This window comes from Charadrius vociferus, unplaced genomic scaffold (genome assembly GCF_000708025.1).
Source record: "Charadrius vociferus isolate BGI_N301 unplaced genomic scaffold, ASM70802v2 scaffold345, whole genome shotgun sequence".
NCBI lineage: Eukaryota > Metazoa > Chordata > Aves > Charadriiformes > Charadriidae > Charadrius > Charadrius vociferus.
Genome location: NW_009648340.1, coordinates 650,007 through 669,787, shown reverse-complemented (window position 1 = coordinate 669,787; position 19,781 = coordinate 650,007). Strand labels below are relative to the sequence as shown.

The window sequence follows — 19,781 nt, the reverse complement described above, 5'->3', positions numbered from 1 at the left end:
TGCTGTAACAGGCAGCACGCTCAGGAATTCCTTGTTCCATGGAGCACAGTGCAACACCTAGTATGCAGAAATGAGAGATTTGAGGTTCTCTGTGTGATCTTCATCCAGACCCTCTCAGGAAAATGCATCGTTATATGATGTTATTGAAAAATTATGTTCTGTTTGTTTTTTTTCCCATGGGATTGCTATTTAACAGGTCACTGAGTGATTGATACTGAGTGGATGAACAGCTCTTTTATCTTTCCTTTAATCTCTGTTCAGTGCATGGCCTCAAATACTGTTTAGCACAGAACATTCAAACCTGTCACTTCTCCAAATGACAACCAGTTTTAACCCCCTGATGTTAGAAGCTAAGGGCCTAGCTGATATCAGTCGTGGAGATGAAAACACTTCTGCAAATCAGACTAAGTATTTCCAGAAAATGCCCAAATAACATTATATATACATGTTTGTGTGTGTGTATGTGAAAAACTTGATTAACATGATTTAGATTAGATATCACTTCTATCCAAGCCAGGCTATCACATGGTAAGCCTTAAAATCACTTTCAGAAAAGCTTTACCCTTTTCAGAGCAGAGGCAGAACTCAAACATAACTGAAGAATTCAATTTCTTTTGTACTACTCCCCAAACAATAAATGTCTTCAGTTAGAAAAGAAGTGAGAAAGACTTTCAATACTCTTTTTAGACAGCATTGGAGAAATCCTCAATAACGATCAAAGCATGAAAGCTTCTAAGGAGAACTTTGGTATTAAGAAATGTGATTCTTTACCTCATCTGAATAATTTCTGTCTGATATAAAGGACTTCCAAGTCTTCATCTGATTTTAGAGTTAATACCTAATCTGAGCTAAAATTACTCTATTTCTATTCATATGCAACAGGAATCAATACTGTGTATGCCCACACGAAGTAGAGGTAGCTTTGCTTCAGTTGCACCTTTGCTTTCAGAGTAACCTGATCGAGGGAGCAGTAGTCAGTCATGTCCAGAAGAGTTTCATAATGAGGGTGGTGAGACACTGGAACATGTTGCCCAAAGAAGGCATGGATGCTGCATCATTAGAAGTGTTCAAGGTCAGGCTGGATAGGGCTTTGAGCAACCTGATCAAGTGAAAGGTGTCCCAGCCTATAGCAGGGGGGTTGGACTAGACGATCTTTAAAGGTTCCTTCCAATCCAAACCATTCTGTGATTCTAAGTATCTATAATTTGTTGTTGCTGTAACCTTTAATAGTGTAGACTCTCAAGCAGGAATTGATGTGAAGTGCTGCTATTCAATTTACTAGTATGGACATAATCAAACTGCTTGTTTTCCGTGAATACTCAATTAATATAAGAAGTTGGCCCATAACAGTAAAGGCTGCACCGAGTCAGAGAAAGCACACTGCACTAACTCCAGCACACGGAGCGTATGGGCACCTAGTCAGAAATTATGGTACGTGATGAACCTTTCAATTGGTAAAGGTCAAAGGAAATACTCCTCCTCATTCTGCATCCTCAGAAGAAGCACTGTGTTCATTCTGTCTGGGATCATTCTGTCTTTTATTAGTCGAGCAGTGGTGTTCAGCCTCTCTATTGGTGAACTCAAATAGATGACCTATAAGCCTTTCCCCCTGCCATGGAGTTGCATTCTATATATCAGAAAAATGAATGACCAAGTGTTTTAGGGACCCTTGCCCCACAATCTGTATCTTTTGCTGCAGATACAATATTCAGCTTTGTGGGACTGGAAACAAACTGTCCTTGAAGGTACTGATTTCTTTTTTTGTCTGAGGAGCACACCTGTAATGTTATTAAATCTTTTGTTATATTTTGACATTTGCTGTACGATGGACATATTCCATTTAACTCCTATTCCCTGATAAAAAAAGACCTAGAAATAAGTAAGAAGGAAACAGGGCAGTTTTTTTCATACTACCTTCAACTTTTGAGTGAGTTACAGATCTGCCTGCTGTACCAATGCAGGTGGCAATCTGACACTTTCAGCAGTCCACCTCTCTCTTTCACACACAGCTGAGGTTGCCTACCCTCCAGAAATTCCAGGTAAACAGTTAATTAATATGTACAGAGCAGTTTTATACTGTGTCCACATACTTTTAGATCTGCTATTACTGGAAACTCTGACATTGTCCATAGGAAGTCCCACCTGCGGATGATGAATGCCACAGAGTGAAGTACTTTGCTTAGATGCACCATCTTTGATCTACACGTGGGCCTTGATAATTCTTGATAAATTCTTGATAAAATAGGTAGCTTAAAATTCTTGATAAATTCTTGATAAAATAGGTAGCTTAAAATAGTATCTCAGTGTCATGATCATATTATCATTATCTTTCATAGTATAATGGGAAGATTTGAGACTATTTAGCTGTATCTTGTAGAGTTCACGTAGATCTTAAAATATTTGTGTTTATTGTGTGTCTGAGAAATAGCTGTGTATTAGAAATGTAACTAATGAAAGATATGCTTTGAATGGGCTTTTATAATTATGTTAATTTACTCTTTTATTAATGTACAATTTAATTCATATAAAAATTTAATATTTCAGCTAGAGGTTTTGCAGACTTTGAAATCCAGAGCTCTGGATATGCCAGATACAATGTTAGTACATGTATATTGCGTTTAAAAAAGAAAACCAATCCCCAAAGCTGTATTTCTAGGAGATAAATTTGTCTACTTGGACAAACGAGTTATCAGTTCAGAGATATGAACTGCAGCCTATATATAGTAAAAACTTTTAGATTTAGCATATATTGTGTCAATAGCTAAGAGGCACTAACAAATTATATATTTTTGGTATTCCACATATGGTTTTATTTTTTTCTTTTCCTTTTAATTATATCACAGTAGTTTCTACAGGTACAATTCTAAGTAGCTTTGAAATAACAAATGCCAGTTCATAGTTAGAAATATTTAGAGTGCCTGATGTAAGGAGTTTTTGAAATACATTATGCTCTAAAGTGATCTAAAGAGTGTATGAAAGAGTATATAAAGTATAAAAGTCTATTTGAGTAAGATGTAGAAATATGTATAGGGCTGAATGTTTTGACCAACACCCGTAAGAACTATTGGATGCCACTCTCAACATTTCGAAATGTATGAATCCTCCTTTAAATGACCTACCCTTTCTTTCAATCAAAGCTGTTAAAATAATAAGTAGGATTTTGTTTTTCCTTATTTTGTTAATAGTCAGAAGTGAGATTATAAATGAGAATGAAATGTCTCTGATGTAGTTTGTATGTCCTAACAACAACAACAAAAAAAGTCCTATTAAGAATTGCTTTATTTCAGTATATTGGACTTATTCCGTTGCAGAAAGAAAAGGGCTTCGGCCATGACTCTAAATAAACTTCTCCAGCACCAGTATTTCTTAACATGATGGGTTTCTTCATAATCTAGGATATTTAATGAAACTCTGAAATTGCATAGTGCAATGAAAAAGGCATCTATGTTACTACATTGATTCATTTGAGAGAGATAAAATTGGATTTCAGTTTTCAGGGGTTTTTTAGCTCTGATAATACGTACTATGTCTACTATAGTATTGGCAAATCTCACACAAGTTATACCTTAGCTGAGAATTTCGGATACTAATCAGTTTGGGTTTATGTTTCAAATAATCAACATTTTTGATAACAAGGAACTTCATTTATTTCAGTTCTCCAGAGTTATTCAGAAAGAAAAAAAAGGACTAACTCTAAAATTTGGAGTATGATCACACACAAAAAAAAGCCATCTGTTAAACTAAGATGTGAGTTTACACCACATCAGGTATTCTGTGGTAACTACTTGAGCATGTTGATAATAATAAATGGTGTGGTGCAATGACAGAGTATGGTATGACCCGATCTGGTACAAGGGCTTGCTGCCTGTATTAGAAAAAATCTTTGTGTGCAGTCTTTCTTCACAATATTCATTGTTAGTGCAAGGTGATTAGCCTGCATTTGATTTTGTTTAAACTTCTCTTTTTCATTAAATATGGGTAGAAGTTAATACACACAAAACCATTTCTAGCAGCATAGTTATCTACTATTTAGATATATATTATCTACTATTTATTAATTTACCACCCAAGCTTAACATTAACTAGTCCACATAACCCTTATTTATACTTTCTTAAAACCTGAGATTTATTTTCCTATGAGGTAACTGACACAGCAGGGAGTCAGATGATGAAATTTTGTGATAATTGAATATGCTTATTTTTTGCTGAATGATTCCACACACTCATGCATACGTACACATGCACACACACACACACAAGATTGCTTTTCTTCTTTAATTAATGAAAGAGTAGTTTGAAGATAAAAGTTTTGACTATAAAATGGATAGCTGTGATGGGAAAAAACCCACATTTGTCCCAGGATAATAGGTACTTAACTAGGAAATAATTGACATTAGGTAACAGTGAATCACTATTGTCAAATACGTTGTAAACAGTACAACAATATATTTTAGCTATTTTCCTTTTTTTCTCTTTTAAGTAGTGTACACATGAGTTTTTCCACCATTTACATTGGATTCTTTTTTATTTTTCCAGGTTGACTGGTATGAATCTACCTTCTCCTGTTATCAGCAGTAAGAACTGGTTACGACTCCATTTTACGTCTGACAGCAACCACCGACGAAAGGGATTTAATGCTCAGTTCCAAGGTAGGAAACGTATAAAAGTGCAGCAAAAAAAGACCTTTATCTTTAAACGTTGCTAAAGTGGTGATGAAATTTGAAATTTATGTTTAAATATCAGGGGCGTATGAACTGGCTCATAGTACTAATGCTTTTACACTGAGTAGCTGTTATCCTTGTATGATCAGGCATCTCTAGGGATTTACCTTTGGAAACAGTATCTGTGCTTCACATTGCAGTTTGCTCTACGTATGTATTTGTTTGCTTACTTTTTCTATAATAAATTGCTTTTACCTTCAGTCTGATCTTTGCTTTAAAAACATGCCTGGAACGCAACTTGCAGAAAGTCAATTCCACAAAAAGGCATGTCCCTATCCAAACATTGTCTTCCTTCATTACTCAAAATCTAACTCTTATCCAGAAGCTGTATTCATCGTTCAGAAATTTAACTCATCCCTAGCATAGCGCAAATCATATTTCAGAGTCCTGCATAGATTTACATATACAACTTTAAAAGAAGACACAAGGATGTCAGTGTTGCTGTCAATTGCTGCTTATGTTCACCTAGATACTCATTAAAATGCCATTTTTTATGTTGGAATCTTTATTGATTTTTGTACATCATAAATCATTACTCAAGATCAAAGACACTGCAGTTATGTTGAAAATAGAAGAGCTTCTTAATTTGCCTCTGCTTTTACTTTCTGTGCTTACATGAGCTGTTTCAATCACCTTACCCCACACAACATCAAATCATTTATGAGTTTAGAGCTTCCTTTTTTCCTGAAACTGTAGGGCCTATATAACTTTAGAAATGACAAATACACTGCAACAACTATATATTTCTGGTGAATGAGACATACATGTGCAATTGATATCAAATCACTGAACATACATCTGTTCTTTTAAAAAAGATTTTGACAATTTTAGTAAGAAAAGAAAACTGAAATTCCATTTTATTTTGGCTACTCAACACGAGTGTGTATACTGTGGTCCTTTGCACTTACAACTTATTTTTACAAAGTTTACTGTGGATACATACATAATACCACTATCAGTGACTATGAATTTAAATGCACTGCTTATGTTAACTCTGTGTCTTAAGACTTAACTGGAGATCACAAAGGCAATGTGGCTCATTTTGCTGATGCATCAGCAAACTAAAAATCAACAAAATAACAAAGGAAAGTTTGTGATAGAGTAACCAGCACTGGAAAATACTTTTTTGTTCTTTTTCAATATATCTTATCTATAGCTAAATACTCACCATGGAATTAAAGCTTTAGGGAAATACCTGGGGAGATCATTATTTCGGGTGTGTATCTGTTGCTCTGCATAATATGTCAGATATTGGGTGTAAGGGTAAACTTGACTCATGTAGAATATGACTCATGAATGACAAGTGGAAGTATCTCATTACAATTCAGATTCGTACAATTATGGAAATTTCCTTTCTTAATTTAAATCATCCTTTTAAAATGCAGGTTTATTCAATTTACTCTGCTAAATAGAAAGATATCTGAATTACATGAGCCACAGCTATCTATCTTATCAGGGTCAATAGCAATTAAATAAATTCCTATGTTAGTGATATAAACATTATAAACTCTGTTAAAACATAGGAGACAGACTTTCAACACACACAGGATGAAAATTCAAAGTGATATCAAAATCTAGTTACCCTAACAGCTTCATTAATTCCTTTTCATTATACAGCATTGGTCATTCTATTACATGCATATTTAAGAACTAAGCAATAATTTGGGATTTTATTTTAAGCAGAAGTAAAAATATTTACAGCTAGAGGAGCCTACTAGTACCACAGATCACAGAATAGCAGAGGTTGGAAGGGACGTCTGGAGCTTATCTAGCCCAGTACCCTCCTCATAGAAGGGTCACCTAGAACAAGCTCTCCAGGACTATGTCCGGATGGGTTTTGAATACCTCCAAGGTTAGAAACTCCATGACCTCTCTGGGCAACCTGTGCCAGTGTTTACCCTCACAGTAAAAAAGCCTTCATTTATTTTAAGTGGAATTTCCTGTGTTTCAATTTGTGCTCATTGCTTCATGTCTTGTCAATGGATATCACCATGAAGAGTCTGGCTCCATCTTCTTTACACCCTCTCATCTCATCAGGTATTAATACACACCAATAAGATCCCCTCCCCAAGCCTTTTCTTCTCCAGGCTAAAATATCCCAGGTCTCTCAGCCTCTCCCTTATGTTATTGTTTTCAGAAGCTTATTTCTGTTAAAATTCAACAACTTTGACAGATATTTCCATATTAGGTGCTTTTCTCAAATAAAATAATTATTTGAGCCTATAAAGAAAAAAAGAAGTAAAAAGTCCTGTGAAATTCATGATCTTGTTTTCTGGCAGAAAACTCTGGCAGTGATAGGGTGCCTCTAGTGTCTGATTGCATCTGGACGCAAGTCTTATATTTCTCTTCCTGGCAAATCCTGTAGCATAGTCTGTATGACTCTGAGACCTCTAAGAAACATTTTCCATACGGGCAACTATTCCCAATATTTTAAATAGACTATTCCAGAATGCCCACATATAGTTGGTATTGATATGTAGCTGAACTATCCTGCCCTTGAGACAGTTAAAGTAAATACTTAGAATTTCTGAAGTAACCATTAAACACTCACTTTACTAATAGACGAGAACCCATTACCAGTCTGACCAAAACCCAAGAATGTTTTTTGATTCTTCTTCTGTTTTCCCAGGGTTCCTAGATCTTGGGCAACGTGCTCAGGAAATTCATGACTCCACTTTCCTACATTACTTGGACTGCTTTCTTGTTTTGCTTCTTGCTTAGAAGGAACAGTCCCTTAAAATCAGTCCATGCTGTCTTTTCATGATTGTTTGCTTGGTTCATTCATAAAGTGGTTTTTGAGGTGTGGGTGTGATAAAGTTATATAATTATGCCACACAAGAATAATAGTCTCCATTGTTTTGGGGAAATAGAGAAGTCAGTAATTTTTATTTCAGACCTTAGATGTTCATGAATACTTCCAGTCAAAGGGAAGGTGGTAGATAGGGTCAATCAAATCTGGCAAATCAACAAATGGTTACAGGACTGGTGCCACAGCCAGGGGTTTGGATAATTAGACCATGGGACTCGCTTTGAGAAACCCGGTCTACTGGGGCCCCATGGGGTCCACTTGTCAGAGAGTGGAAGAGTATCTTTGGTCAGAGCCTTGCCAAGCTCACGAAGGCTTGCTGAGGCAGTGTATCGCACTCCTACCAGTATGATGCCAATGCCAGCAATTGATACCCAGAGCCTGGAGAAGGGTTTCAGGTAAACAGGAGAGCACCTGGAGTGCAGCACAAAGGAATTCCGGCCACTTCTGGCAGTAAGTCAGCTTCATCGGGGGCTGAACTTAAATGCCTCTATGCAGATGCATGTAGCATGGGGAATAGAGACAGAGTTAGAGACATGTGCGTGCCTGCAGGGCTATGATCTTATTGGCGTCATGAAGATGTGGTGGGATGGCTCCTGTGTTGGAATGGAAGGATACAACTCTTCAGGAAGGACAGGCAGGAGATAAGGAGTGGGTGTCACCCTTTATGTCAATGATCAGCTGGAGTGCATGGAGCTCCTCCTGGGGATGGATGAGGAGCTGACTGAGATCTTATGGGTCAGGATTAAAGGGAAGGTAAGGACAGGTGATGTTACAATGGAGGTCTGCTACAGGCCACTTGACCAGGAAGACCAAGCAAATAAGGACCTCTATAGACAGATAGGAGCAGTCTCACATTCACAAACCCTAGTCCTCATGGGGGACTTCAACCGCCCTGATATCTGTTGGAGTGTCAATACAGCAGGGCATAAGCAATCCAGGAGGTTCCTGGAATGTGTTGATGACAACTTCCTTCTCCAAGTGATAGAAAAGCCAATGAGGCAAGGTGCCATGCTGGATCTTGTTCTTACCAACAAGGAGGGGCTGGTGGGGAATGTGAAGCTCAAGGGCAGCCTTGATGGCAGTGACCAGGAGATGGTGGAGTTCAAGATCCTTAGGGCGGCAAGGAGGGTGTACAGTAAGCTTGCTACCCTGGACTTCAGGAGAGCAGACTTTGATCTCTTGAGGGATCTGCTTGGCAGAGTACCATGGGATAAAGTCCTGGAGGGAAGAGGGGCCCAAGAAAGCTGGTTAGTATTCAAGGATCACTTCCTCCAAACTCAGGAGTGATGCATACCAACAAAGACAAAGTCAGGCAAAATTGCCATGAGGCCTGCATGGATGAACAAGGAGCTCCTGGACAAACTCAAACTCAAAAATGAGGCCTACAGAGGGTGGAAGCAAGGATGGATAGCCTGGGAGGAATACAGAGAAATTGTCTGAGCAGCCAGGGATCAGGTTAGGCAAGCTAAGAATAGAATTCTTAGAATCTGCCAGATAGAATTAAATCTGTCCAGGGATGTCAAGGGCAAGAAAAGCTCCTATAGGTATGTTGGTGATAAAAGGAAGACTAGGGAAAATGTGCTCCCCCGCTCTGGAAGGAAACAGGAGAGCTGGTTACCTAAGTAGTGAGAAGGCTGAGGTGTACCCAACGATTTTTCTCAGTCTTCAATGGCAAGTGCTCTAGCCACCCCCCCAAGTTGAAGAAGGCAAAGGCAGGGATTGGGAGAATGAGGAGCCACTCACTGTAGGAGAAGACCAGGTTCAAGACCATCTAAAGAACCTGAAGGTGCAGAATTCCATGGGACCTGATGAGATTCATCTGCAGGTCCTGAGGGAACTGGCAGATGAAGATCCTAAGCTACTATCCATCATATTTGAGAAGTTGTGGCAGTCTGGTGAAGTTCCTGCTGGTTGGAAAAGGGGAAACATAACCCCATTTTTAAAAAGGGAAAAAAGGAAGACCCAGGGAACTACAGCCCAGTCGGTCTCACCTCTATGCATGGCAAGATCATGGAACTGTTCCTCCTGGAAACTCTGGAAAGGCACATGGAAGATGTGGAGGTGATTGGTGACAGCCAACATGGCTTGACTAAGGGCAAAATATGTCTGACAAATTTGGTGGCCTTCTATGGTGGCATCACAGCATTGGTGGATAAGGGAAGAGCAACTGACATCATCTACCTGGACTTGTGCAAAGTATTTGACACTGTCCCGCACGACATCCTTGTCTCTAAATTGGAGAGACATGGATTTGACAGATGGACCCCTTGATGGATAAGGAATTGGCTGGATGGCCACATGCAAAGAGTTGCAGTCAATGGCTCCATGTCCAAGTGGTGAGCAGTGATGAGTGGCATTCCTCAGGGGTTGGTACTGGGGCTGGTGCTCTTTAACATCTTTGTTGACAACATGGACAGTGGGATTGAGCGCATCTTCAGCAAGTTTGCTGACGACACCAAGCTGTGTGGAGCAGTCAACACAATGGAGGGAAGGGATGCTATCCAGAGGGACCTGGACAGGCTTGAGAGGTGGGCCTGTGCGAACCTCTTAAAGTTCAGCAAGGCCAAGTGCAAGGTCCTGCACCTGAATTGGGGCAATCCCATGCACAAATACAGGTTGTGCAAAGAATGGATCAAGAGCATCCATTCTAAGGAAAAGGACTTGGGGGTGCTGTTTGATGGTTCAACATCAGCCGGTAATGTGTGCTCACAGCTCAAAAAGCCGACTGCATCCTGGGCAGCATCAAAAGAAGTATGGCCAGCAGGTTGAGGGAGGTGATTCTGCCCCTCTACTCCACTCTGATGAGACCCCACCTGGAGTACTGCATCCAGCTCTGGAGCCCCCATCATAAGAAGGACATGGACCTGTTGGAGCAAGTGCAGAGGAGGGCCACAAAGATGATCAGAGGGCTGGAGCACCTCTCCTATGAAGACAGGCTGAGAGAGAAGGGGTTGTTCAGCCTGGAAAAGAGAAGGCTCCATGGAGACCCTACAGCAGCCTTCTGGTACTTAAAGGGGGCCTACAGGAAAGATGGGGAGGGACTCCTTATCAGGGAGTATAGTGACAGGATGAGAGGTAATGGCTTCAAAGTGGAAAAGGGGATATTTAGATTAGATATTAGGAAGAAATTCTTTACTGTGAGGGTGGCGAGGCACTGGCACAGGCTGCACAGAGAAGTTGTGAATGCCCCATCCTTGAAAGTGCTCAAGTCCAAGTTGGATGGGGCTTTGAGCAACCTCATCTAGTGGGAGGTGTCCCTGCTTATGGCAGGGGAGTTGGAACTACATGATATTTAAGGTCCCTTCCCACTCTAACCATTCTATGACTGTTTCTATGATATTAAATGAAAGCAGCCTATTAAACCTTGCTAGATGGTAAGTTATTGTATTCTACAGTCCTTAGAGCACATGGATTATTTTTTTTTAATAGCTGTGAAGTATAAATGTTATTGATGAAACAAAATTACAAAAAGATATTCCTCAAAAGTGGTAGCTTGTGAATTTGCATATTGCATCATAAGGACTGTGGTGGGTTGACCTTAGCTGGATGCCAGGTGCCCATCAAGTTGCTCTATCACTCCCCTGCCTCAGCTGAACAGGAGGGAGAAAATATAACAAAAGGCTTGTGGGTTGAGATAAGGAGAGAGAGCTATCATTTAGCAGTTACTATCACGTGCAAAACAGAATCTGCTGGGGGAAATTAATTTAATTTATTGCCAATCAAATAACTCTAGGGTAATGAGAAATAAAACCAAATCTTAAAACACCTTCCCCCCACCCCTCCCTTCGTCCCGGGCTCAACTTCACGCCTGAATCCTCTACCTCTTCTGCCCCAGCAGCGCAGGGGGACAGGGAATGGGGATTGTGGTCAGTTCATCCCATGTTGTCTCTCCCGCTCCTTCATCCTCACACTCTTCTTCTGCTCCAGTGTGAGGTCCCTCTCACGGGAGACAGTCCTCCACGAACTTCTCAAACATGGGCGTTTCCCATGGGAAATCCTTCAGGACCTGAATGCTGCAGAGCGGGTGCCCCGCAGGGTCTAAAGTCCTGCCAGAAAACCTGCTCCAGCATGGGCTCTCCATGGGGTCACAGCCTCTTTCAGGTGCATCTACCTGCTCTGGCATAGGGTCCTGCACAGGCTGCAGGTGGATATCTACTCCACCGTTAAACTCCACGGGCTGCAGGGGGACAGCCTGCCTCAACATGGTCTTCACCACGGGCTGCAGGGGAATCTCTTCTCTGATGTCTGGAGCACCTCCTCCCCCTCCTTCTTCACTGACCTTGGTGTCTACAGAATTGTTTCTCTCACATATTATTATTCCTGTCTCTTGACTACTGTTGCACAGCAGTTTTTTCCCCTTCTTAGCTGTATTATCACAGAGGCACTACTGCCATCACAACTGTCTCGGCCTTGGCTGGTGGCAGATCTGTCTTGGAGCTGTCTGGCATTAGCTCTATCGACACGGGGGAAGCTTCATGCAGCTTCTTGCACAAGCCACCCCTGTAGCCTCCCTACTACCAAAACCTCGCAACGCAAACCCAATACACAAACATAGTTTTGACATTTTGTTATCTTGAATATCAATCCATTTGTTTTGATCTCACGCATCTCGTGGTTTCACTGAGAGTTAGGTTAAGAAGGACTGTAATTCCTCAGTCCTGGAAGTCATTACAGGTAATGATTTCTCCCCATGTTGTATCATACAAGAATTATTCAACATTTCCTTTGCCATGCAGATAGCAGCTGCTTCTGGCCCTACTCATTCTGTATCATTTGGGCAAATGCAAAAGAATGGCTATTTAATGTGTGTCTCAGATCTCTTATTTCATTAATATAAAAGTTTCTTTTGAATTTTTCCATCCTAAAAAGTGTTTTCTGTAATACTAAATTTATTCTCTTTTACAGTAGAAAAAGGATTTAATAATGAATTATGAGCTTAATGAACTTAAGTTATGAACTGATGAACGCTAGAACTGTGCAGGGTTAGCTCAGTTTTAGACGTGCGAAAGACTGATTGAAGCAGATTAAATTGACATTTTTTGCTCTTCTACTTTGGTCTGTCTTTACAAGTGAGAGATTTAATCTTGAGACTCTTAGTTTTTTCTTCCAAAAAGTAGCAATTGTCGAACTAGTTGAAAATGAAATAGTACCTATTGTTACTTACTCTTTTGAGACTCTAAATTCTGCTCTAGTTCGAAACAAGTTACTCAGCTCCTGTAGAGAAAAAAAATACTTCATTTGTTGAAGTTTGTCAGATTTACCTTAAAATAACCTGAAATATTATTTCATAAGAATAATATACAGCCAATCCCATTGTTATTTCATTTTTATATCTAGTCGTGAGATTGTATGAGTTACAAAACAAAAAGCCAACCAAAAACTCCTAACCAACACACACCAGGAGAAAAAACCCAAATAGAACCCCTGAAATAAGAAGCGCACACTGTTGAATAGGGAGTTGCTGAACCCACCAGCCCCATGCACCCAGATGCAGCCAGAAGCTGGAATACAGTGCTGTATTCCCATCAGGCACACACACACAGAGCACATGTATACACCATACGGGTATGATACTCTGTTCACATCTGGCAACACAGATTAACACTGACAGACACACTCAGTACTTATAAGAATACAAACAGACCCAGTAGCCTCATCCTGTTTCTCCTCTCCGGCTCTCCTCTCTGGTATGGAGAATAAATGCATGGACAATGTGGGTCCCCCCTGCATCTAGGCTGAGACACTCGGTCTTCCCAGTGGTTTCCCCTGGATCTCAGTCTCCCCAGCTGCTGGCACCAGGGCATGTAGCCCCACTCCAGGTGCTGATAGTCAGACCTACATGTGAGCACACACAGGCACATACACACAAATGGGTCTTAGTCAACCTCCAGGCACCATAGTCTCCCCAGCTGTTGGCTGGGATCTTCTTGCCGCTCTAGTAGCCACCTCCTTCAGGTGCCTCACCCTGCAAGATACACATGCCCTCCCACCCCCCTAGCTCACAGGCCACTTCACCTACTCACCAGGCTGGATCTTTGTGATTGCTCACACACTCGCTTACACATCCACACTCACTTGAAGCGCTGCACCATGGACACAGCCCTCCAGCCCATGGTCTCACTCCAGTTGCTGCACTCAGACCCCCATACACACACATGCACAGAGTCCTTCACCCAGGAAAAGCATTAGAAATTGAGTTTAATCAGCAGACAGGACAGACTGCGCTAGTCAGGCACAGGGCATAGTCACACAAGCATAAAGACCAGCCCCAGTTTACATGCAACTAACCCCTTCCATTCCTTTATTCCTATATTTTCACATACCTGTTCCTCCCCAAACCACCCGAATCCATCCATTTCCCTGACATTGGTTCCTCCCCTAAATACTCCATGATCAGCCTTGTGCAATCCCCGAATGCTCTTCCCCTGTACCCCATGATGAGCCCTGTATGTCTGGGCAGGGACCCCCCTCAGTCTGTGAGGTAACTGGAGAGCTCCTGGTGCCAGGTCTCCCCCAACCCCTACAACTTTGGATCTCCTGGGACAGCCCTGGGGAGACTGGGGTAGAGGTTGTGTCTCTACATTGGGTATTGGTGTTCCCTCTCTTGCTCAGGACCCTCTGGGTTTCTTCTGGGCTTGTGAAGATGGACCTGTGATGGGCTGATGGCACCTGTGATGGTCCTGGGAGGAGCCAGGGCAAGGTGATATTTGTCTCTCCCATCTACTATCATATCCCTGTACTCCTTTGCATGTGCACAGCTGAGCTTTTTATTGCTTAACCTAACACATCTAACATCATTGGCTTTTCAAAAGCAAGTCAATCTGGGAGCCAGCACAACACACCTCTTTAAGTAACAACAGGGTAAAAGACTTTTTTTTCCTTTTCCTAGTAAGAATTCGGCTCATCAGACTTTTTTCTACAGTTAGCATACAGATACTTTAATTATTCTTTTCAACTCTTATCAAATGTACATCATATTTATTATCACGTTATCATAGCTGTATTATTGCTGTAACTTGGCCTTTTCCAATCACCCAAAACCAATATTAGCAAACAGCCAATTTAAATTTCTTATCTTTGTTTGCTTTTTGAACACTCAAACAGAATCATTATCATTTATTTCATTAAAATATTGGAACTACTGATTAGATTTAAAACTACGCACAGTTCATTTATTTGTGCAGAAAAGTTTTCAAATTTAGATCTTTCTAACTTGCATTTTTGCAATATTTAGTGCCCCAATTTTTACTCGTGGTCAAGAAAACCAGCTCACTAACATAAAAAATTAAAGCAGTGTATCAGAATTCCATGCTTGAATATATTAACTAAATATAGTTTTAAATACTTGGCAAGCTGAATGTATAAATAAAAAAATGTAGTATAAAAAGTATACCAAACTGATGGGTGTTTGGATTTCCCTTTCAGTCATATTTACTGTCCCATCTTCCATCAGGCCAGAGCAGAAGATTAAAGAAAATTTTAAAATTTTAAAAATGAATGGGTAGAGTGAAGGGTTGGGTTTGTGTTTTGGTTTTTTTTTGTTTGTTTTTTTTTCCTTTTTCCTCCCTCTTGTTACTTTGTTTTGATTTTTGATCTTTGATGTTGATTTCATCAATAAAAATAGTTATGCCTCAATTTCCCAGTGAACCTGTGATTATTTTTTTAATACTTTCAAAGTTTCCAGACAGGAGACCTGGTTTAAATGGCCCTGAAAACCCCCAAAACAAATTACAGTGCAATCACATGCTTTGCCTTGTCTGCTTTGTGTCTGCCATATCGGCAACATTGAACTCATGGAAATCAACACTATCAGTGGATATAATTGGACTCAGTTCTTGTTCTGCATTGTTCCGTGATGGAATTGCCATAGGGAAAAAGGTGCTACACTCACTCGGTTGTGAACTTTTTTTTTTTTCATCCATCTACCCTCACTTATGCTGGTATGCAAATTGTCTTTGCATATATTCAGTGGGAGTTGCAGGTGATTTGTCTTATGCAGTGCTTCATAAATGCATAAAATCCCCAGAGGTGAACTAACATTAACAGTATCACCATGAGATGAAAACCTAACGCTTTCCAGCAGCCGACCTTATCAATGTACACAGAATGACTTAAAAGGTGTGATAATGAATCCCTTGCTTTTGCATATTTACAGCATGCACACTTTGCTTGTTTAGCTTTTGCTTATTTCCAGAACAATAAAAGAAAGTTGTTTTAATATATTTGGGTTTCATTTTAAGAGAAAAAATCACAATAACTCTTTTCTATACTAACTAGAACTAATCTGCTTAAGTTAAATATTTATTTCAAAATTCCTAGAAAGAGAATAAAATAAGAAAGTTTTCAAAGCAAAACTTGACTGATGGTTGTGTTCCACTTTTACAGTAAGAATAAGATCTCTGTTGTTGAGTGTTTCAAATTAAGCATGCTATTTTTGGCAAGTTATCAGAGAGGTTCAAGGAGGTATTAGGTATTTTGATCATTATGTACCAGAAGTTATCTATCATCTCCCGTGTTTGACTACCTTGAATAATTCAGGATTTAACAAACAGATAATCCTGAAGTCAAACAATGAATATAATAGAGGCTGCTGAAATAAATGTGTATTAATGGAAAACCATGAGTAAAATAATGTAAAATCAACTGGTAGGTAAAGTAGTTCTTTCAATGAATTTTTGTAATTCCGTGAGTCTGCATATGAGTGTGAGTCTATCCTTCCTACACATTCTTTAAAACCTTAGAAATGGTGTTTGAAATAAGTGAAAAGGATTTGTGGTATTTCCTTGATGCAGGGTACTTTTAGTTAGGCGTTTCAATTATAATTGTCAATTAGAGTAAATTTAGAAAAGAAAATTAGTAAAAGCAATTGATAAAAAAAAAAGGGAAAATCCTGTTATTTTCTAGCTCTTAAGTCGTGCTGAATATAATTTCCCATTAAAGAGCTGAGACAATAATTTATATTTTGCTAAAATTTATTATCAAGAAAGTAATCCAGTCTTGATATGAAAACATCAACAAGTAGATAATCCACCATCTCTCTTGACCATTCTTTTCTGTGTTTAGCATGACCATTGTTAAATATATAGTCCTGTCTTCTCAGTTGTATTAGTCTGGCTTGATCTTTCTGTGACAAGCAGTGCTGTTATATTTTCCTTCAACAGAGTAAAAAGCCTTTTGTTACCCTTTCTGAAGCACCAAGTCACCTCTCAATCTCCTAAGGAGGCTGAGCTCTTTAAATCTCTCATTGGAAGCAATTTTCACCAGTTACTGCATTTTTATTGTGAGTTGGTGTTATTTGAAACTTCCAGTGACCACTTACTTGGTTTCAGCTATCTTAAAATATTGGACTAACTAGTACTGGATTTACAGCAAAAACTACATTTAACATTTTTTCCCATGTGTTTATTTTTTTCCTACTGCTATTTTTTCTTAAAAAAAAAAACCCGCACATGAACACTTAGGAAATTAATTAGCTAAGTCATGTTAAACTATAAGAAGTACTTTAGGGGCATAAATGTTTTTTCTTAACTGCATTAGTATGCCTGTCATGGCTGCTGTAGGTAGACTTGCTTGTTCATTTATCTTTTTTCTTCCCTTGTTTTTTGTTCTTTCACACTGTATGTTTCTTCTTCATTTTGTAATTACAGATTTCCCCACATCCTAACAGTACAGTCATTGTAGTATCAGAAAGTCATTTATTTTGATAGTCTTTTGGTTTTACTTGTTTAGTTTTGAGTAAGAGTGTATTAAATTATTTTCCCAGAACTTTTGTTCAGTATAATTGATTTACATTTCAAGGACACTTATTCAGCTACATGGTAAAATCTGTACAAGTCTATAATGAGATAAGTTCTCAGAGAATGTTTGTTTATGAAGTAGGAAGGAATAAATCTTTCTTCTATTAAAAGTAAGATTCTTTTGTCCTAAGCTTCATATGTGATTGTTGATTGTTAATAGCTTCCTTTTTGGAAATTAACTTAAACCAATCTTTCCAGTGTGATTTTCTGTCTGTCTCAAAATGTGGGTCCCTTAATGTATCTTACATTGACACCTGAGAATATAAAATAACTAACACCATTAATCACTGGCCTGTATTTTCTCATTTCTAAATTTAGGTTGTTTGATCAAGGAGGAGAATTTTAATCCCATAAAAACTATAATAATGAAATCAATATTTGACATCTTATCTTCCCACGCATTGAATTTATATTTAGCCTCTCTGAAAAAAGCTTTGATTTTTTTGCATGTATACTTTTGTCCCTGCACTAAAATTATAAGATATCCATTATTAGCTTAATATTAGTCTATACCATGTGATAAGGAAAAAGCAGGAGAAAACATTCAGACTGTTTCCTTGTGAATGTGACATGTACATACTCTAAGAGCTAGCTGCTTAATATAGCTGCTCCTGTAATGTCTCTTTAAAATTCATAATCAAAGTAATTTGGCATATAAATTGAGTTCAGCACAACCTTAGGATAAAACTGTCTCTGTCCCACTTTTAGAACCTTGAAGCTTGTTCTTTTTCAGTGTTTGACATTAGAAATAATCTTTGGATTTATTGTTAAAACTGACATCTCATAAAGGCAACATGCATTCTTAAGAGAGATTGGCCATCTTGTCTGTTTTGGTGTCACAAGATATTTCTTTTTCTCAAAATTTAAAGCAAAGCCCCAAAGTTGACTTAGAGTGACAAAAAGAAAATATATGTATCTAAAAGAACTATTATTTAACAAGAGTACAGAAGAATTGGACCCTAGGATAAAGCTCTGTCCTCAATACTCTCAGTCGAAAGTTTAGGTAGAATTTCTCAGTGCAAACAGAGTGAGATGTTTGACAAAGACCCAGATTACATACAGATTTTTCTTAACACAATGACATTCTATTTAAAAAGTCTTACTACTAAGCCACCATATAGGATCGTGTTATTATGAACCTCGATTTTTGGGCATTTTCAGAAGAAACATGGAAGTGCATTAAAGCTTGTACTTACTTCCAATCAGGTTGCTACAAGGTAATACTGCTTTCTTGACTGTCTAGTAAAGTTTCTGTGTTGGTAAGAAGGCTCAACCATAGCTGCTTCATGGTGTCAGCACTAAGCAGATGTCAATCTAGTAACAGCACTTCTTTGTTCGGTTCTTGTGTGGCATGGTGTTATTCTCCCTAGAATTATTCAAAATACTGTATTTGTGGGTGAAAAGAGGTGTATTGCCTTAGTACATATTTTTATACATGACACTGTTTTCCCAGAAATTACCTGCAAAATAAAAGATTAAATTTAAATTATATGTTGGAATACTTCCAAAGCAAGGAACTTTCCCCCAGACCAAGGTACATTCCCCCAGACTTGGTAGCTACTCTTTGTCAAGAATCATGTTACTTCCATAGTCCTTGTTTGAAGGCACCACTGTCCCAAGGCTACCCAACTTCTGAGACAGGTGTTTCCTATGCTGTTCTGGTATAATGAAACTGATGCACCTTCAATGAACTTCATATTTTCCAATGCAAAAATATGCATTTGGAAAATATTGAAAAAAACTGTAGGTTTCACTAATCTCTAAACCAGATAGTAGTAGTATAGAAGGAACAGCAGAATATAAACCCAAGAATTTGAAATAAGAGTATATGCATGAGTGACGGAGACAGGCAAATTATATGGAGTGATGGAGATATGCAGGTTTCAAGGAAACATGCATAATCTACGTGCAATCACAAACTCAGGTAGACTCATGATTTTATATTTGGCACAGACTGAAAGCATTCGCATGGTCTTTTTTTTTTAGCATGGGAAGAAATTAGAGACATCAAATAGTGGGCTGTCGGTATTACCACATTCATTATCTACCATGCAAGAGAAAGGTCCATTCAAGTTCAGCTGTGTGACAGATAATGGTCAAATGATCAGTGTAAGAAGAGCTGTGTTTTAGACATGTTTTCAGTCCAAAATACAGATATAATTTCACTACAAAACCTGAAAAGGCGATCAAATACTAACTTCAGAACAGGATTTTCTGATGAGCATTTTGATCATCCCACTGAGTGGCACTATGGAGATGTTAATGGAGAAGAACCATAAATCACCTTTTGACACTATAGTTGAAAGACTATAGTTGAAGTGGTGTTCAAACGAGGAACTGAGTGGACCTCATTTTATGATTTATTTTTTAGAGGCAATCCCTATGTACTACTACTCTGTGTGTTCTGTGATAGTGTATATTCATAGTGCAAACTGTGTTGATACTATTTTCCAG

The 19,781-nt window shown here is 38.9% G+C and overlaps 1 protein-coding gene across 1 annotated transcript in view; it reads left to right on the top strand.

Moving 5' to 3' along the window:
* CSMD1 (CUB and Sushi multiple domains 1) overlaps positions 1 to 19,781 on the top strand; it is a 1,016,474-nt gene that overhangs the window by 529,810 nt on the left and 466,883 nt on the right. Inside the window, exon 9 of the mRNA XM_009885090.1 lies at positions 4,537 to 4,649. Within this exon, the coding sequence (XP_009883392.1) occupies positions 4,537 to 4,649 (113 nt within the window). The remainder of the gene's footprint in view (positions 1 to 4,536; positions 4,650 to 19,781) is intronic.